Source organism: Monopterus albus, unplaced genomic scaffold (assembly GCF_001952655.1).
Source record: "Monopterus albus unplaced genomic scaffold, M_albus_1.0 scaffold307.1, whole genome shotgun sequence".
NCBI lineage: Eukaryota > Metazoa > Chordata > Actinopteri > Synbranchiformes > Synbranchidae > Monopterus > Monopterus albus.
The window spans coordinates 462618-483761 of NW_018128187.1; the positions used below are offsets into that span (position 1 = coordinate 462618).

Below are 21144 nucleotides of genomic sequence, written 5' to 3' on the forward strand. Positions count from 1 at the left end.
GTAAATCCATGCTCCTCTTCTCTTCTCTCCTCACACACACATAACTGTTGGTGATTTCCACAGGTCTCTCCACTAGGCATGCAGTCTCTCTCACGTTTAAACTGGCTGCGCGAGATTTCACTTATCACGTGATAATTATGACTGACAGGATTACGTCGCAGAGCGTCAGTGACAAATCTTGTAAATACAGCACTGCTGCTGAAATTTAAAGTAAAAAAGCGAGTGCACATTCACGCATCCGCTGCACACACAGGCTGAAAATATACCGTTAAATCCTTTACTCCGGTAACAGACGTGTTCAGTTCAGCAGTCCAAAAGAGTTAATCTAATCACCATGTATGTTAACAGCAATTTAAGACAAATATAGTGTAATTTAACGGAAGATTATGGGAGAGAAGGGACGGGATTTTGAATAGTGTTCTGAACCGCGACAGACGCTGTGGAGCTGTGTGACTGACTGTGTCCTCTCTGTACTAAAGACGTGACGCTGCTGCTCTACCACCTTGTCTCCTCCGCTACGTATTACTCGACCATGTCACTGAGAATCTGCAGTCGTGGCGCTGCGGGGATGATTTTTGGTGTTGCTGCTTACCACGAAAAAATGTATGTAGTGGAAACACTGTCCCTGTGACATAGCCCGACGGGCAGGGCTGGATTATATTTGGTAGCCCGACTGGAAGATAAGGTAGCCCGGGGCCGACCAGTTATGAAGACTTCCAATCATGTAACTTATGAGTTCTCTTGTAGTGGACGTTTGAAGCACTTTACTGCTTCGTTCGGTATCAAAACCCTGCCACTGGTTTGGTCGTCTCGGCTCTTAGGGAGAGCTGAGCTGAGGCTTCGAAGCAAACAAAGATTGACTCGACAGAGGTTAAATAGAAATAGCACTTTGAAATAATAATGTCCATAATCACAATAAAAATAACCCCTAAAAACACTAGGTAAGAATTATGAAATACCATTTAAAAATAATGACTTAAGTTTTAATATTTCTTGAATGATTTCACAAATTGCAAGTATCTATTTTACACAATTGATTCATATGATTATTAATTTCAATGTCATTTTTATTTATTATTATTATTGAACACTAGGTTTCCATAAAAGGCTTTAAATCTGAACTGTTTTCACCTGTAAACCATCACCAAGTGTTTAGCTACTTCCATATTGATACAAACCCTTGCTATGAGCTACCCATAATGGCTATAAGTAAGCAGCTACAGTAGTTTTCCATTCAGCAAACAGCAAATGTACCACTGAACATTTTCACAGTATAAAGTCTTTCTCTGGCAGCCAGACAGACATTAGGTCAAACTTTGGTTCAGTTTGAGTTCACTTTCATTATTCTCTGGTCTCTTTGGAGTGCATACAGTCAGTGAATCCTTATAATGGGCAGTGCCTTGCAACAACACAACTAGCAGCAGCTTAGCGCCATCATGTGGTTCCCTAGATTATTACAAAAGCCAAACCAGTCTGAACTGTAACCAGACATACAGGATGTACAGTCTGCAATGAGATCATGAAGGTTTTAAAAAGTAATTACAAAGTCACCATTAAATTGCATAGCACAGTTTTGCTCCTGGGGTAAGTATCATAGTTGTATTGCAGTTGTACAGTTTTCATATCATTATAAGTTGATATGTCTATTTGCATATATTCTTATAAGGATGGAGAGACACAAATGCTGCACCTGAGGATCAGAGGGGTGATAAGGCTACTACCATGCCTCTTCATGACAACTGAAACCTGACACGTGGCTGTTACCATGTCACTAAGGAAGAAAAGCAAAGGTTGATGGGAGTTTTAGAGGGTTGGCCACACATGCAGTTTGTTCAACGCTCCTTTAGCTCTGATACTAAATGCTATGTTTCTTCTTCATGCTCACTAGGAATCATTAGCCTCGGGACAGGGATCAAGACTTGGGAATCTAACGTTAGCCTTAAGTCTTGCTTAGTGTGTGGTGTTGAAGAGAACAAGTCAGCAAGTAAAAGCATCAGGTGTAAAATATTGATGGGGTGTCAGCTGTGATCCTGAACGCCTGGCAGGACTTCGCCCGTCTGATCGATGCATCACATGGTGAGGGGCTGCCAGGACCCCTGCCACAGGCTGAACCACGGACCTCAGCACTGGTGAGTGTACGCCTTCCTTATTTTTCTCTTACCATTTATAACAATAGTGACTAAACCTGTAACATCCTGGACACAGATGGGTTTCTACTGATGAGCCTTTACTGGAGCAGAGTAACACTACTGTACACACTAACCAGCGTACAGTTGGTTCAAGGTTCAACTAATAGACTGTATACGATAGTAATATATATCCAACTAATAGACTGTATACGATAGTAATATATATCCAAAGTGCCATATTTAACACTATAGAGATACTGTATATAAGGATTAAAGTGACAGTGGAGTGTGATGCTCTCTGCAGGCTGGAAACTAGGCCATGCAACCCTGCATGTCTCCAGTTACACTGCTGTCTCCTCTACAGCACATTTGAGATTGTTTCTCTTTCACAGAGGGTTGTCTTGTTACATGTTTCTGTTAAATGTAAACATGCATGAGGTCTGAATAAATGTAGGAAATGGCGGTTTGACATCCTCATTTGCCAAGGAGACCTTTAGCTGAGCAGAGTCTGTTCTAAGTTTACATGGGGCTCAATGAAGTCAGTTTTTAACTATTTAACGCTGCACAAATTCTTACAGAAATTTCTACGTTGTCTGACAAACTTCAGTTAATTCTGTATGAGTTTAAAATCCAAAAACAGATGTTGCTCTTGGCATTTTTAAAGAGCTGCATAAAACACTATCTTAATAAGCAGATGAATGTAAGGAGATACTGCATAACGGGTGTCAGAAATTTAATACCAAAGCTAAACATAAACTTGTGGCCAAGCAGCTACAGTCAGATTCTACCAGGGCTGCCCTACTAAAGAAACTACAGTGACAAAACAAAAGGAAAAAAACATGGCATGTGTTTCAAATGCTGTTCTTGCCTCCAGATTCACTGAGCCTCACTCCTCCTGGAGGAGGTGGTGGTGGTGAGCGGCCAGAGGGAGGTCAGGTCGACCAGCCACTGGTCCACGAGCTGTGGTTCATTGCAGTCATGGCAGGCATCGCCCTGCTGCTGCTGGCCATTGTGTTGGCTGTCACACTTCACATGGTAAGAGATGTTATTGGTTATTTTGTCTTTGTATATGCTGAGGGAGACAACCAGGAAAGGTGCAGATGTCACTCCGCCATCATGGGTCATTGTCAGTGAACAGTGTCGACAAATGTAAGAAATGTAGACAAATAATTGTAGACAAGTAATGAGTAGTCAGATTAAATCTGCTTACAAGGAAGACTTTGAGCTTGTACAGACGTGGACAAAATTGTCGGTACCCTTCCGTTAAAGAAAGAGAAATCACAATGGTCACTGAAATAACGTGAAAGTGACAAAAGTAGTAATAAATTAAAAATGACTGAAAATTAACAAATGAAAATCAGTCATTACTTCTGAATTGTGGTTCAACAGAAGCGTTTTAAAAAACCAAACCAATGAAACTGGCCTGGACAAAAATGATGGTACTCCTAGAAAGGATTGAAAATAATTTGACCATAGGGACACGTTAAACTAAAGTGTGTCCTCTGATTAGCATCACAGGTGTTTTAAAACTTGTAATCAGTCAGTCTGCCTATTTAGAGGGTGAATATAGTCACTGTGCTGTTTGGTACCATGGTGTGTACCACACAGAAAGCTAAGGAGAGAGTTGTCTCAGGAGATTAGAAAAAAAATTATAAACAAACATGTTAAGGGTCAAGGCTATAAACCATCTCAAAGCAGCTCAGTGTTCCTGTGACTACAGTTGCTCATATTATTCAGAAGTTTAAGTCCACGACACTGTAGCCAACCTCCCTGGATGTGGCCGCAAGAGGAAAATTGATGACAAATTGAAGAGACAGATAATGCGAATGGTAACCAAAGAGCCCAGAAGAACTTCCAAAGAGATTAGAGGTGAGGTCCAAGGTCAAGGTACATCAGTGTCAGATCGCACCATTGTCTCTGTCTGAGCCACAGTGGACTTCATGGTAGATGACCGAGGAGGACTCCACTGTTGAAAGCAACTCATAAAAAAGCAAGAATGTAATTTACCAAAATGCATATTGACCAGCGACAAAGCTTCTGGGAGAATGTCCTTTGGACAGATGAGACAAAACTGGGACTGTTTGGCAAATCACATCAGCTCTATGTTCACAGACGCACAAATGAAGCATACAAAGAAAAGAACACTGTACCTACTGTGAAACATGGAGGAGGCTCAGTTATGTTCTGGGGCTGCTTTGCTGTATCTGGCACAGGATGTCTTGAATCTGTGCAGGGTACAATGAAATCTCAAGACTATCAAGGCATTCTGGAGCGAAATGTGCTGCCCAGTGTGAGAAAGCTTGGTCTCAGTCGCAGGTCATGGGTCCTTCAACAGGATAATGACCCAAAACACACAGCTAAGAACACCCGAGAATGGACAAGAACAAAACATCGGGCTGATCACATCTTTCAGAAGGTTTCGAGCAGGAAGACAGAAGCTTAAAGTCACTGTGTAGAAGTTAAGGATACCTTCACTTTTGTCCAGGCCAGTTTCATTAGTGTTTTTTAAAATGCTTCTGTTGAACCACAATTCAAAAGTAATGACTGATTTTCATTTGTTAATTTTCAGTCATTTTTATTTCTTTTGTCAGTTTCATGTTATTTCAGTGACCATTGTGAGTTTCTCTTTCTTTAACGGAAGGGTACCGACAATTTTGTCCACATCTGTATGTAGCGGCTCTGTCTTCCCCTGAACTAGGCCCTGAGAAGAACCTCCTTCACCAGAGAGAGACCTCCACTGGTGGCCCTGCCCATGGAGAAGAGGAGCCCCATGGCTGTTTACCCCCCCAGCAACTCTGTTTTGGTGAGGTGGACGATTTACCCCAGTTCCTTAGTTACTGTGCAGATATTTTGACAACATAGCCAAATAAACATTCTTTGTAATAACAATAATCTGTTCCATTGAAGTGTTGAATTAGTAAATAATTATTAGCTTAGCTTGTTAATTACTGTGCCTCATTTTCATCATCCACTAGTTTTTATTTAGCACTGTGGAATATGAGCCATGGAGTTATGTTTGTGACTCGTTTATGAGCTCCAGAACACAGCACAAAAATCTGATCTTGCAGATAAATTACTATGCAAAGAATCATTTATCTTAATTTGAGCAAACCTTTATGAAACATTTATGTCCTGAGAATGTGGCATAATGCCATATACTGTATGTTAGTTGGTCACTAACACACAGAAATCTTTCTACGGTAGAGCTCAGACAAATGGACCTTGATAAATAGTAAATGATGTAACACACAGTCCATGTGTTCAGTGTTTACTTGTAGAATGCGTCATATTGAAGTCTTGCCACCTTTTTGTTTCCAGTTTGACAGTGTGCCTGCTACGATAGGCATCTCCAACAGTGTAACGCTCAAGAGCTTCACCATGAAGATGGAGGTAAAACTGAATGCTTTATCAGCGCACACACAAATGTTTTGCTGTATATAGTATGTTCATCACATGTTCCATCCTTTTCTCTTCCTAGCAGGAAGTGTTGGAACCTAAATGTGAGCCCATTGATGATGTCCTTCCACAGGATGAGCTGGGGATCCTCAGTGTAAACTCTCTGAGACGCAGCGTCAGCCAGGTGCTGGATGGGAAGTTCCTCACAATAGGCGACGAAGTGTGGGACCCAAGCATTTCAGGACATGACAGTGGGATGGTGAGAGACCTCAAAGACATGTCCAGACTACAACCACATACAGATTTTTATTTATTTTACAGTGGTGGAATATGTACTCAGTTTGTTTACTTAGGTAAAAACAGCGATACCAGTGTAAAAGTATAGCCCTACATTCAAAATGTTGGAGTAAAAAGTACAATAGTTTCCTCTAAAAGGTAGTTAAGTCAAAGTATGAACTAGTAGAAAATAAAAATACTCAAGTACCTTTTGGATTTTTTCAAATTATGAACTTGCTCCTCAGTAACACAAGCATTACAATTTTCACATCTGTGCACTAATATATCAATACATAGGTGTACAAAGTGGAGACCTGGACAATTATACAGATGTAGAAAGATCCATTAAACAAGCAACAACAGTTCAAAGAGACTAGAAATGTGGTGGTGAGTCCTATATCCTCTAACAACCTGCTCTTCTCCCTTTATAGTTTATGGATGATGAAGAATTTGTCGACACCATCAAAGGTTTCAGCACTGTGAGGAAGGAGCACACCATGTTCACTGACACCAACCTGTGACTTGATCAAGACACGCGACTCTGCCAAGACACTGGGCCTGGACTTAACATTATGACCACTTGAAAATCCACCTCGTTCTGACCAGGACGAATGTTGCAGTACCTATTTAAGAGTAGTCAAGATGTCAGATGGAAAGTTTCTCCTCTCCTAAAATCTACAAGGAAGGAAGAAAAGCTCAACACAACTACTGACAAGATTGCTGGAGTAACTGACGAGGAGAAGACAGTTTGACATTAAAATACAACTGGACAAGCAACATCCCAAGGTGGAAGGACCTGCATGTTTTGAGAATGGCTTGGAAGAATATGCTTGACATTAAACTCCTGATCCCTGAATACAGATGCAGAGCGATAATGCTTCCTTTTGTGCACGGACAGTTTGTGGGTACATAATGGATCTAATACATATTTCACACATTTTACAGTGAGCCAAACCCACATAAAGTATTCACATTAATTTATTTGAAATGAGATGCAATGCATTGTGGGCACAAAACATTTGTACCATTACAGTCAAGGTTACAAAATGAACATTTACATAATAAATTAATATTGTGCAGCAGCACATGAGACAGACATAAAACCCCCAACTAGGGCATTATACTGCATTAAAAACAAAAGGAGTTGGATTAATATACAAAAAATACTGGCAGTTACAAAGGCAGCCTCATTTTCATTGCTCATTTTGTTGTACATATATAAATATAAATCTCTTAATTGTAGCTGCTGATATGTCCACTACGAAGAGACCAGACAAGGGGCTCTGGCCTGAGATGACACCCCCTCCAGCAGCCACCATGCTGACTGCCATTTCATTATAAAACTAAAGGTAAATTTACACTTTTGGTCTTTTTCACTGAGGCTCTAGCTGGTGGACATTTTCTTAGAATGGCTGGTGTATCTCTGCCCGATTAGATTTATAACAGTTAAAATTGCTTAAGGTTTTCTGCATTTCACTGCAACATGCACTTGTCCCTTTAGTGATATTACATGTATGTAAACAAGAAAAATGATTCCTAATTAGAAAATCTGCAGCAGTAACATGCATGCAGCAGTTTTTCCAAGCTGACAAAAACACATAAATAGTTAAATATAGCACTACAAACCTTTTTCTCTTCCTTTACAAAGGAATAAATGGACCCCTCATATTTAAGCAACAACCCTTTGTGCAAATTTCCTCAACATCCACAATCTTTATCACATCCCTTTTCTTCCTCTTATGGCTACAAGCATGAAAGTCATGCTTCAAATGTTTAACCAGTAGAAGCTAATTCCTTTTGCAGGGGTGTCACCACCTCCTACACATCAACCACTGATTTTATTCTAAAGTCTGCTGCAAGATGTTATAACTGCATCTATGCTGTTGTCACTAGATTGCTACACCAAGCGGATGCTACTGAGAAGTCTTTACCTGTGCCACTGAATTGCTACTATACCTACTACTATTACTACTAAGCAGAATCTAGGACTTTTATTAAATAGTGTTCCATAAATCATAACAATCAACATTTGTAATGCTACCCTGATTTAGACAAAAGGCTACCATGATTATGTTCCATCTAGTCATCCTGATATTTAGATAAAAATTTAAGTGTGGAAATATAAAGGTGCAGAAGTCTAGCTGCTAAAATGTCAAACATAAAACGACTCAGGAATGTCAGTACCGTTCAGAACAAAAGTGAAAACCTCTAACACCGATATAACTGTACCTGAGAGCTAGACTAGACCTGATCGGAGTGTGTGGTGCACCTGCAGTGGCTGGTGATCAAGGCTAATGTACATTACATGGTTTTAAAGGGGAACTACAGTGATTTTGTACTGCACTACCATAAAGTTGTGGAATCTCGCATAAAAAATTGATGGGGCAGAAGCTGAAATCTTCTCTTTTAATCCCTGGTATGGGTCCTACAGTTCCCATAGTGCAACTTTTTGTTAAACTCTGGGTTTTTTTGTTCTATAAAGCTAGTATTATGAAAATTGATTCTATGACTGCTTTTAAATACCAAGACGTACATTTAGTGTTCAGAACCAGTGCAACACCTTGCTCATGTGAGTGTGATGTAATGAGGCCTCTTTTGGGGTAATTGCGTGATTTTTTTTTTTTTGGCCTGGTGAAGCCAGAGCTGTTGAGACAGAAGAGTAGCGACGCTTTAAATTTATTTGGTGGATGGAATTTGGTGATCTCGGCCTCCTCCTCTCTGCTATTTGTTCACGACATGTGTGCATGTGGTGCCCCGTTAATGGAGTCTGGCAAGCAGTTAGGGAATCACGACGTGTGCATATGGTGCCCCATTAATGGAGTCTGGCAAGCAGTTAGGGAAGATCTTTTTCTTTTCCTTCAATACTGCTAATAAGCAAATGTGCATGGTATAACTGTCAATTTTCATACCATGAAACCAGTATACTGCTGCACTGCACCCAACGTTTGGAACTATTTGAACTTCCCATGATCCGCCATTACTGTAAAAAACTGTCAGAGTCAATGGAGATGTCGCCACTTTCCTTCTGAATCCATTCTGAAGTGAGGCATCAAAACATTGTGCCACGATACTTCTGCATCGATAGTGTCGAGCCTACCATCACTAGTTTGCATGTGGACAAAAGAAGATGTACAACTGTTGTACAGGCTGAGCAGTACTGCTTACAAACTCATGCCAATGTGTAAAATCTGTGGAGTACCCCTCTAAAGTTGTTTTAACTCATGACTGATAAGGTAAATAGATGGAACAAGCTGCAGGCCAATAAATCTCCATGCTGTTAATGGGCATGTTTTTTGCACCACAACCTAATATTTCTAAGCTTCATCAAACACTGACAGACAAAAGTACAACCACCAAACAGTTAAAGGGTTAATGGAGAAAACCTCCAACTGAAAAGTAGACGCTTAATTCCACAAATATCAAAGCTTACAGAATCCTATTTACACAGAATCTGTCTGACATGACCAGTTTGGCCAACATCTACTAATGCAAAAATGTAGTGCATGAGGTAACAGCAGACTAAAGGGATGACGGCTCCTGGGGAAGTGATAAAGTTGCTGGGGATGGGGTCACTACTTGAGGGCTCAGAGGTCAATGGGCAGCATTTACAGCAATGTGGTCACAAAAGTGGCTTCTGGCAACTCCCTAATCTCACTAAAACAATTCCTTATCCAAAAATACACTTTACATATTTGTTCACCAAGCTATTTAAGTAATTTCACTTGTCCCTTTTTCAAAAAGTAAAAAGGTCCTAAAACTGCAATTTCACTTACTTGTATACAAAATATTTCATTCTAACATTCAACTAACAGTTAATATTGAGCATAAACCTAAAACCAACATGCAAAGACAAGTGGGCCTACGATTTGAATTTTAAAAGTTAAAGGGTTGCTCTCTGATCCTTACTATGCAGAATTTTCAAACTCAAGACACTGTATGCAGTAGATCAACCAATGACATTAAAGCAAAGGTTTCCTCACAGGAAAAACAGGGTTTATGCTTGATATCATGACTCGCCTGACACTTTGAGATCCAGAAACTCTGCCAGGATTTGTTTTCCGACATCAAGCATGAACTCCGCAGATGCAACTGCACTCGGTTTACAAAACAGATTGGACTGCATTTCCCTCACACACATCTGCAGATGAATCCCACAGAATAAATAAAAGCCACCTTGTTATTTCCCTGACCCTTCACTATTCAGGAGCCACTGGCTAATCAGGAAGTGAGGTGTTCTGACTAATACTGACTACTGGCATCCAGAGACGAGTTATCATGCGACCAGGTTGTACAGGGTTATAGCACTCGAGCAATAAAATGTTTACATTACAACTGAAAAGAACTATAAACACTAAGGAGTTCTATCTAAAGTTAAAATCTCAGGAACAACAACAGTGTGGCAGAGTTAAAACAGCCACAAAGAAAGTCTATGATATGTAAAATGGGGATTAAGGTTTGGATTTTTGTCCATTATGTGGATTCTTCCAAATTACCAGAACTCCCTTCTGATGGTCCAGTGGAAGGTCCTGGAACCAACGCTTGCCTTCAGCTTTACGTCGGACAAAGAACTGCGGAGACAGAACAGCACAACTGATTATCAATACTACTATTTGAGAGCTGAGAAATGATGAAAGAGCGACTACAACAGAGAGAAATGTGGGGTGAGAGACGGGGAAACGGTAGCTACAGGTGAGAAGCAAACACATGAACAGCTGCGACTACAAGCTTGCAGTAAAGAAGAGTGTGTTCATGTTTCGGTGTAGTGCAGCCACAAGCACTGCACAACACAACAGGCGCTACAGCATAGAGGAAGTGAGGGAGGGTTGCTGCTTTAGGGGAAGACAGTGATGCTACGCAGAGAGACGGAGAAAGAGACAAGAAGGTGAAGAATCTCTGTTAATGTGCGAGTGCCTCACAAACCTCACGTTCCACTGCTCTCACACCAGAGCTACCCAAAGGACAGTGCAGCACAGACGAGAGACAAGGAAGGTACAGGTCAACAGTGAAGGGTGGAAAGAAAAACATTTTCTCTATCCCGTTAATTAATCTTGTTTCGAGTGCTTCAATCTTCTACTTCCTGCAAAAGGGGGCAGGTGGAATCGACACAATGAGAAGTGACCTGATATGCACGCACACAGACACCCATCCCTTTGGAACACTGTTAGAACAGACCATTTCCATCCCTTTGAGGTATTTTACATTACTGCAACAAACCAACTCAATATGGCTGACGTTGCTCAGCTTCTCATCCTGCTCACTGAAGCCAAACTAACAAAAAGCAATAAGTGATCTGAGAAAGGCTGAGTGTTTTACCTTTGAGAATGTAGTCTGTTAGCAGGGCAGGTACCTTCTCGCTGTCATCCCTCATGGCATGGAGGACTAGCAGAGAGAGAGAGAGAGAGAGACATTACAGTCTGAACACGCTCTGAGGCAAAACAAAGACATAAAATAGAAATACTCAGAAAGTCGACAAGCTGGGGGCAAAAACATCATGTGTTCCTATGTGTTCCACTCACTTTTTGTGAGGATCTGGAGGTCCTCTACTGATAGGGAGCCAGGTTTCTTCTCATAAGGGATCACTGTGGTCAGGTACTGGAAAGAAAATATCATGTCAAATACCTGTAAAAGAAAGCAATACAAAAAAAAAAAAACCCCGACACAGTCTTGTCACCTACTAGTTTGTATGTCAATGTCTTAAAGGTCACAATATAATAAGTGAGAGGTCTGTATGCCATTGCAGGTCGGTATCAATCTTTCAGAGGTTTAGTAGAGCAAATGTTTAGAGTTGTGAAATAAGGAAAGCAGCAATTATACAACAGTATCATCTTGGCTTAAAACAAAGGATCAATATACACAATTATGACAGTAAATCCTTCAAAATTATAACAGGTGAAGGACAAAAATCAAGTTTTTCAAAGATGAGGAAAAAAGAAAAAGAGAAAAAAAATTCAGAATTGAAGCATAAAAGAGTAGAGAAAGATAAGGATGACCGGGCAGAGGTGCCGGCTGTAGAAAATGAGACAGACAATGGGAGGGGGAAAAAGAGCAGGGGGCACCTGTTTGTCCCCTCCTGTGCTGCCAAATGTTTGACGGAGGCCATTTTGAATGACAGTGGAGAGTCCCTCCAGAGTGAGGAGCTACAAGGAGGAAGGAAGAGGAAAAAAGAGTAGAGAAAGATAAGGAGGTTTCTATATTAAGAGAAAGAATGAAAAGGCTTTGCACTCAGCCGTGGTGCTAGTATGACATCAGCGCTCTCATGTGAACTGTCAGTCAGGTCATGCATCGCCCACATCTATAATTTAAAGATGTGTGTGGCTGTGTATACGTATCCCACTAGTCATCACTTGTAATCATGCAAACAGGGCATGTGTGTTGCTGTGTATGCCTCCTAGACAGTGCCACCACATGACTCACCGTGCCCGGTATGTGCGTGCCGGCTGTCCTCTGGCTGTTGGGGCCGCTTGTAGTCGTACTTCTGATCTTCTTCTTCTTGCGGAGTAGCTCGCGGTGTTCCTTCTGTCTATTCTGCACATCGATCAGCAGTGAGATGAAGCTGTTCTTCACCTGTTTTTTTAAACAAAAATTTTAATTATGCTGGTTTTTCACATCACACTACACTTTACTTTTTTTTTGCATTACTTAATTTATATTACATGTATTACATGTAATGTTCCTGGGGAAACAGTATAAAAATACATGGTGACAGTACTGTGACACTGAAGCAAATGACAGTGAAAAAAAAAAAAAAAAAAAAAGAGTGTCATCTGTGCTTACTACACAAGAAATGGTTGTTCTCTCTTCAACATTACAATAAAACTGACTGAATGTGGCTTTAAAGCCGGTTGAATGCATTTAATAATATGGTTGCATTTTGGACTGGTTTGCAGCTTTTCTCAAACTCAGCAGACATAGAAACAGTCTGTTTTTGTGGTAATGCTGAAGCCATATACTTAAAAAGATACAAATCATAGTACCTCCTTTTCATAGTCCAGTTCATCTCGCAGGGCCAGAGCCTGGATCAGCTCTTCACTGTAGCGGCGAATGGCCAACTCCACTTCCTCGAGAGTCTCGGTCAGCTCTGACACAGAAAGCTGGCGCAAACCTGGAGACGATGTGCAGATATATTAGGAAGGAGGAGTGTGGTGTATAGCGTTTATGTGTAGTAGTTGTATGCATGGGTTTGTGTGGAAACCTAGCAGAGGTGATGGTTGGTGAAGACTGACAGTCTAGCTATATTTTAGTACTCTACCTCTGAACAATGTTATATTGAATCTTAATGAATAAAATGATTTCCAATACTATACAGTAATTACCACTGCCTGTACAGTACATAAATATGGACAATGCGTTAACACTTTCATTTACTATGCAAAAGTGAAGCCAAAATATCGTGACTATCGCAGCTGCCATCTTGGCATTTTGCGACCAGACTCTGTGCAGCAGCAACAAGACGTTTAGTGACATCATCAGGCTGCTAATCAAAGCTCACTCACTCATCCAAAATATACAGATTTTTATACCATCAAATAACTTATTATCAACAAACTTATCAGAAACATGACCATTTACACACACATCAGCATGATAATATCTACCAAAAACCACAGACGAGACCTCTGAGAACAACTTATTTGATTTGTTCGTTGAGTTTTTAATTTGGCTCATGTCTCGTATGTTAAATGCACTAGGCACACCAGATTACAATATGCAAATATCTGAAACAAGATCTGTAACGTTAAAGCTACCTGGTGCAGCCAGTCAGTCTACACCACTCTGGCATTAGAAAAATGTGTTCATACCAAATATATGCTGCTGATTATATAACATGTGACAACACAAGTACAGTCTGTGTGCATCTGTTACACATTACATAAGAATGGTATCGCATGTGTGCACGTGTGGAGTTGATTCTTCATGCATAAGAATGTCTTACTTCATTAGGTGACTTAAGTGGCAGTGTGTAGGCGCACACACAAGGGGACGAACTCAACAATGTTAGAAGCTTTATGTTATTCCTCATAAATGTACACAACCATAGCTGTACTCACGGTCCTCATAGCTGGTGTTGGAGCCAGAGTGTTTCATAGTGTGGAAGTCCTGAGAGAGCATGGACAGATCTGACTGGGAGGGGCTCTCATCGTCCTCTGGGTCAGGAGACTCCTGCATCATCTCCTCTATCTCCTCTATCACCTAGACAACACCACGGAAACCAGACACACGCATAAACATGTTTTTTCATTTCTGGCTGGTATTGCAGTTTGAAACTTCAAATATTTAGCTTGACACTGTGACTTCCTGTGGAAGTAACAAGCGGTGCTTCATTTTTAATTACTGTAACAAGAAACAAGATTGACAGTTTATGGAATTCAAAAAGCTCTCTGCACCCAAAAACCCTGAACTACTGTGGGGAGCTTCATTGTCCTCTTTTCTACATTAACAGCTCTAACTGCATGTGCAGGTGTGTGAAGCATTGTGGAGTAAGTGGAATTACCACTGTATTTATTTAATCAAAATGAGTTGGTTTCCAAAAGACACTGCAAGTACCAAAACAATCACAAGTAGATGGATATAAAACTGCAGAATTTGTGTACGTGTGTATGTGAATGTGCATTATTACTTGTTCAGCTGTGAAGAGTGGCTCATCGTTGATACAGGAGACTATGATTGAGTGCATATCCATCTGCTCCCTTAGCTCCTCATCGTCTGACAGATCGAGAGACTGGTTATCCAACTTCTGTCCAGGAGGACAAGAGGGGAAGGCAGAGATTGAGAGAGAGAGAGAGAGAGAAAGAACTTGGATGAGACAACAAACAAGTGGTCAAGATTTCCAGACCATGTGACATTACATCCCAGCCTGTGTGGGTGTGTACCTCATTCTCAGTGAGGTTGAGGGTGGGTAGGTGTAGGGAGCGAGTGTGTGATGTCTTCCAGTCCACAGGCATCACGTTGCCATAGTTATCTGTCAGAGCGTTCCACACCCTGAAGAAAGCACAATTATAATAAACAAAAAGTTGTGAGTAAAGGAGAGTAGATACTTTAAGGGAAGAGCTTTAGCTTACTATGGCTAAGACAAACCACTTCCTTCTATTTTTCTGTGACAGAGCATTACTCTGCAGTGTTATGTCCTCTTCTCTCACCACCACAATATTTCACAATATCCACATTCAGACTACATGTGAAGTGACAAACCCATTTCCCTCCAACTGACTCAGATCTCATCTTTTCACATAGGGTGCAATCTCCACAGGGGACAAGGTCTCTGCAAACCATCCACCTTGTGTGACTGGACAAAACACAAACACTCACGGGTGCTAATTCTGCATCGGCGAGCGCACTGTTTGAGTCAATGTTGTGAATCAATCCCATGTTAAATTTTAATATCACTACCTATAGCATTCCATTTTGTAGGACATATTCTTTACTGATGATTGGGTCTTTAAGTGCTCACAATAATAGGAAGTTATGAATTTCAACCAGATTATGTAAATAGGCCTATTCTTTCTCCTTACGGAGTGGCGGAGCGTCGTTCTGGTAGGACTACACCTATGTGCATAACTGATCTAGCTCATATGAAATTATATTCTGTAAACTCAATTCAGGACCTATGTGTTCTTTTTTTACGTTTGCTGGCAATGTTGGCTAATTTATAAACAGTATCATCATTATACCAACAGCCTGCTGAATGTTTACAATGCTGTTCAACATGCAAGTTGGCAGAAAACAGAGCACAGTCAAGCAGATGGTGGCTGATAGTCTGATAAAAACAAGTTTATTGTTCAACTGTGAAATCCTGTCTCTCTACCGTCTTTCTGAAAACCTACCAGTTTCAAGAGTTCTTGTAAACGTGTAATTATGTACATTTGGTTTATAAGAAATAAGCAAACATCAGATGCATGTCAGGCTTTACATCCACCATTAGTCTACAAGTTTTGTTCGTTTAAATATGATTCAGGATTGGCTGGAGACTTTATTAAAGCTTAAGTGCAATTTTATAATTGCAGTTCTATGTGAAACTGCCCCTTCATATGGCCTTGCCTGGAAACAGAACGACTGCAGGCATTTTTTTTTAACAGACTATGACAGAAAATTAAGTGCACGTGCAAGTCACTGTGTTTTTATTCCTGGCCCTGAATGCTGCAAGCAAAGTGAGGATGGGTGCTGGGAACCCATGTGTCAGAGCGGCTGGGCATCCCCCCCACCTCCCAGACACACACACACACACACACACAAATGTTTATGTAACTTGCCTATTTCTGCCTGAAGTGCTCATGCACAGCTTGGGGCATGGGGGGTTGTTACCTTGTTCTAAATAGGGCAAAGGCTGGCAGAAATATTTTTTGGGTCTTAAGAAAAGACACCATCTCAGGCACGTGAGTGCATGCCAAAATACACCATCAGCATCAGTTTCACTAAGAGAATTTGCATTTAAAAACAAGCCTAGTCCAGATATCAAAGACCACATTTTTTTGTCTCTACTTCAACTCCATGACTGTTTGAGTTACTTGCCCAAATACATTTATGTCAATGTTTTATCTTGCACACACATAATCCACATGCACAACTTGGCTTTAACACAAACACATCTTGCTTTCTCCATTTTGGCTCTCACCAAAATACACACACACATTTCCTCCTTGTCATCCCCGCTGCTCGTCTCAGCCATGGTCTTACTTGTTAAGCGCCTAGGCACGTCCTACCAAAGTGCAGCCATTCAGAAAAGACTCTCACTGAGCCTAGTGCTTCTCTTTGGACTTAACCAGGCTGCTGTCAAATTATTCCACTCCCTCCTTCCTGTGTTTTTTTTGCCTATAACAACCATTGCTGCTCTTTCCCCTGACTGACCAGACTCCCTGCACTCCCCTACATATTTAAAGAGACTATTAATTGAGCAAGACATTAATACTGGGAAAATGACAATCTTCAGGTTTTTTTGCCAAGTCTTTTTCTGCCGATTCTCTACTATCCACTGTGTGTGGATGGAGAAGCGACTCAGAGTCCAAGTCAGCCTATTAAGTGCTAGTAGAAGGTAGAACTGTGGGCGTCATCTTACTGGCATCTGTGTATTTGTATATAAATCTGCTGCTTATAGAGAAGGCTATTCAACAACAGTTGTCCAGAAATATATTAGAAAACAAAAAGGCAGGATGTATATTTATTGATTTTTTTAAAGCACTTGATAGTGTTCAGCACAAGAAATTGTATTTTACACATATTAAGAAAGTTATTGATAGTAAAGCTTTTAGTGTTTTGAAGTCCATGCATTCTGAGCTCACATCATGTATGAAAGGAACTGATGGCATAAATAATTTGTTGATAAAGTCATTTGTCAAACAAAAATGCCAAACACATATTAGTTCCAGAATCTAATTTTGCATTACAACATTTCTGACTTGGTTCCCCTTTTTTTTAAGAACAGGATAAGTTGTCCATCTGGGTAAAGATATACATTATTAAATCTAACAGTGTCACAGTGTTGTATGGTTGAGAAGGAAGAGGGCAGAGGGAGGGTGATTCTTGCAGATCTGTGGTTACACTGACAAAGTATAAAATTGGTCGTTACATTTGTGTGGCGACTGCTGAGGACCTAACCCTAAGATCTGTTAAGATGTGGACAGATGCTCCTAGTATAACCTTTAATAAAACAATGACATGGTGTCTAGCAAGCACCTAAAGGTCAAGTCCAAAATGCGTAACATATGGGTCAATTGCTGTTCACTAACTTTGAATATACACTTTAGGGATCAGTGATTTAATAACTACCATCTACTGTTAACGTGGCATCTCACACACACAAGCAACATCACTAAGCTAAACTCGTACTTCGTGCATCCAAAGACAAGACTATCAAAATATGTTTATATATTCGATTTGTCAGTTGTTTGTTTAGTTCTGACAACATAAATTCAAACATCTACGTTAGCCAGATAATGAAAATGGTGAAATAATACGGCAGAAGGTGTTCTCCTTTAGCAAACATGCACTGGTGAGCTAAAGTTTGAGCAACACTGATTGAAGCCAAGCTAGGACACTGGGTAAATCAATAGGTAACATCAACGTTAGGTTAGCCTGGGGAGGCCAACGTGGCTAGCTAGCAGAGACATTAATAAAAGTTGGCGTAAATAAAACCCAAATTAGTTCACACTCACTCGTCGTCTTTCAAGTAATTATCCTCAGTGATAGGTTTAATGGGAGCTATGTTTTCTGTCGTGGTGTTGTAGTTTCGGAAACACACTGTCAGCTTCTCGTCGAAGTCATGGACGAGGTCCTCCATCGATTTGAAGCTGCAGATCTCCCCGGACAAGCTGTTGTCCAGGTCTGAAAAATCGTCTAGGCCCGATGACGAATCGCCCACATTTGTGTTTAGCTGGTCCAACTGCTCGGCCGAATCCGAGGAGGGTCTGAATTCGTTAAAGTCCTGCCAGTCCTCATCGAAATGAGCTAACGGCGCCGCCATGACTTCCGTAGAAACTAGGCCGACAGCCAGTTAGAACTGCCGGTGCTGCTCTGCTGTCTGCTTCGAGACACGGGAAGAGACAGCAAGGCAGCTGAAGAGAGCGAGGGCGCTGAGGGGGCGGGCTCACGTGATGTCACCATAGTCGCCCCTCCCCCTTCAGATGGAGCAAAACACACCTAGGTCCAGGGATCAACGCTATGGAAGTATATCCCCACTAAAATGTTTGAGGGCGTACCATCCACATTTTCAGTAGTACTCAGTTTGGAGCTCAACAGTTGAAAGAATGCAGGCACATATTTGCAAGAATCAGATATGAGTGTGTGTGCTATGCAAAAGCAAAGCCAAAATATTGTGAATACAGTGGCTGCCATTTTGGCATTTTGCTACCAGATTCTGCACAGTAGTTGAGTGGTATCAGACCGCAAATTAAAGTACTCAAATCATCTGAAATACACCCCATTGGAATATCATCAAATAACTTATTAAAATGAACTTAGCAGAACAATGGCCACCTGTACATACATCAGTTTGATAATATCTACTGAATAAGACAGAAATCACATCTGGGAACAATTTATTAGATTTATACTTTGAGGTTTTTAGTTTAGTTCAAGGCCCATCCATTAACACGTAGGGGGCAGAATTTATGACCTGTACTGCAACCAGCCACCAGGGGGTGGTGGACTCGCAGTGGCTTCACTTCTAGGAGGTGTCAGGCTTTTAATTTTACAGTCAATGGTCTGCACTCTCAGATTTCTCCCCTGGGTTTTGTATGAAAGTCTGTCTGTGCCAGAATGTTTGAAAGTGCACAAAAGAAGCTGTGAGAGCTCTTGAGTCTGCAAATTAGAGTTTGAGAGTACACAGGTATTTCTAAGAGCAGAATTAGAGTTGCCTGTGCAATCTCAGATTTGTAATTGCTCTCAAATCTGATACCTACTTCCTAAATGGAAAGTTTTGTATAGAAATGTATGACCAATAAAATTGTAACTTTAATTTTATTGTTCTTACTATTCATGATTTTGGTACAGCCTCTTGTAAGATGTTCTTGCCCCAGATATTATGTCTAAGACATTTAGAAATAAATGACTAAATACAAAGTATAATTTTGAAAGAAATTCAACTGATCATTTTCCACCAGAGACCTATTAAAACATGCGGCCAAAAACAGTGGCTCAGGGCTATTCAGGGTGTTTAAGGGTGGGAGAAATGGGTTTTCAGCATATCTGATGGGTGTCTCAAACTTGGGGCACCACAGTCTCCTGCCCCATCAAACTTCCATGGGCCAGTTTTTTCAAAACCCTGAATGCTTTATTGAAAATATGCATACATAACACTTTTCCTACACAACAATACAAAACAGTACAATCACTTTGTAAATAACACATTGAACGCAAACCCACACATCACCCCTCCCCCCCAGCCCAAGGAACTTAGAGATGCTACAGTGAGCCCTTCATATTCCCCACCCAGCCCCTACCCACCACCACCACCACCTCCGAGAGAGAAATAAGACATTGAAATCAGAAATCCCATGATAAATTCAGACAAAAGAGCAGACACCAGGTTGCATACAGACATAGAATTTGCCACCAGCAGGTTCTTAGTGTAAATGATTTGCCTCAAGTCTTCTGAAATGTTGTTGGGTGTGGAAGAGGAGTCCATTCTGTGGTCTAGGAGATGAGAAACAGGTTTCTAGAGTATGAATACAGAACCTACAGAAAACACCACTGTGTCTCCAGAGATTTGGCTTTCATATGGGTCAGAGAAGTGGCAACTGCCAGTCAACAATGGCACACCAAAAGAGAGATTTTGGTCAGTTACACAGACATGCCACAAAAGTAGATTTTCACATGAAGAAAACTTTTTAAAGGCGAGGGGTGGATATAGTTCAAACCTGATTTGAGTGTAGGTAACACGCTTCCCATAGATTCTTCCCACTCCTATTGGCATGGGTGTTACTGTGCATATTTATATATAATAGTAGTGGTAGATAAAATACAACTAAATACAAAGGGAAAAAAATATATTTAAAAAGTTATGAAGAATTATAAGGATTACAAAAAAAGAGGACTCCAAATGTCTGGTTATATTTTAATATGATCATACAGGGATAGAGATCAACCAAAAATGATACAATGTGAACAAAAACGTAAAGTAACAAAAACTTCAATAAAAACAGACAGAAAAGCACTGTTTTTTTTTTAAACATTTGTACTGTATATCAGTCTGTAGCAAATAGTCATTACATACCCTGAAAACAGGAGGAAGAAAGCTTTGAATGGTGCACTGACCATGAATAACTTGGCTAGAGAGCAAAGGGGGTGTTAATGCTCAATTCTCTCTAGGCTGCAAAACTGATACCCTCGAGATGAGGCTGCTATGCTCTGTATGCACAAGGTTGTGTTTTAGGTCTATAATCAGTCACTGCTCTTGAGTGCATAGAGGCATAGTGAGGGCTCAACTCCTGTTAGTTAGAAGCCTTTGCCAATGCAATGCAATGCTTTAAGCCAAAAGAACAAGTGTGACGACCATGAGGCTTTGATAACCTTATGGATTTATGCCATCGCAGTAGGTGCAAGAGAGCTGTCTGTTTTAGGACTGCAACAACCCTCCCTAACACTGTGGGCTCAGACCGTGGTTCTGGCCGTGCTAACTACTCATCCAGTAATAACAATCATTCATTAACTTCTCATATGAAATAACCCTTTGCTAGTAATGTATCGCTTTACAGCTTTTTGAAACATGCCTCATTTAAATTGCCTTATTTAAAGTTCCTTTTCTTTTCCCCACAAAGATGATCTGAAATCAGTAACTCAGTGTTGTTTGAATACTACCGGGTAAGGGGAAAAAAAAAAAAAAAAAAAAAAAAAAAAAACTCAAGAAGAAAAA

At 40.6% G+C, this 21144-nt stretch overlaps 2 protein-coding genes across 9 annotated transcripts in view; one reads left to right on the forward strand and one right to left on the reverse strand.

Annotated features, from left to right (window-relative positions):
* Positions 1-7060, forward strand: part of LOC109973833 (usherin) — a 14012-nt gene extending 6952 nt beyond the window's left edge. For 4 of the 6 annotated variants that reach the window (XM_020623665.1, XM_020623663.1, XM_020623666.1 and 1 more), the window contains exons 2-8: positions 1667-1790; positions 1889-2129; positions 3004-3164; positions 4828-4932; positions 5448-5519; positions 5608-5784; positions 6233-7060. In XM_020623665.1, coding sequence (XP_020479321.1) covers positions 3108-3164; positions 4828-4932; positions 5448-5519; positions 5608-5784; positions 6233-6322 — 501 coding nt within the window. In that variant the 5' untranslated portion in view covers positions 1667-1790; positions 1889-2129; positions 3004-3107 and the 3' untranslated portion in view covers positions 6323-7060. The remainder of the gene's footprint in view (positions 1-1666; positions 1791-1888; positions 2130-3003; positions 3165-4827; positions 4933-5447; positions 5520-5607; positions 5785-6232) is intronic. The other 2 variants (XM_020623667.1, XM_020623668.1) reach the window with 2 other exon arrangements.
* A 1527-nt stretch (positions 7061-8587) lies between these two features.
* fez2b (fasciculation and elongation protein zeta 2b) lies at positions 8588-18358 on the reverse strand. 3 transcript variants are annotated; one of them, XM_020623661.1, is made up of 11 exons: positions 17948-18358; positions 14672-14780; positions 14419-14535; positions 13850-13991; positions 12776-12903; positions 12216-12365; positions 11858-11938; positions 11318-11393; positions 11115-11180; positions 10722-10749; positions 8588-10369 (listed from the first exon to the last, which is right to left on the reverse strand). In XM_020623661.1, exons 1-10 carry the CDS (start codon positions 18253-18255, stop codon positions 10739-10741), a joined length of 1188 nt encoding a protein of 395 aa, XP_020479317.1. In that variant the 5' UTR covers positions 18256-18358; the 3' UTR covers positions 8588-10369; positions 10722-10738. The 3 variants fall into 3 exon arrangements, with proteins under 3 accessions (XP_020479317.1, XP_020479315.1, XP_020479318.1); XM_020623659.1 differs by lacking the exon at positions 10722-10749; XM_020623662.1 differs by lacking the exons at positions 10722-10749; positions 11858-11938 and having other exon boundaries at positions 17948-18356.
* Between the last annotated feature and the right edge of the window lie 2786 nt (positions 18359-21144).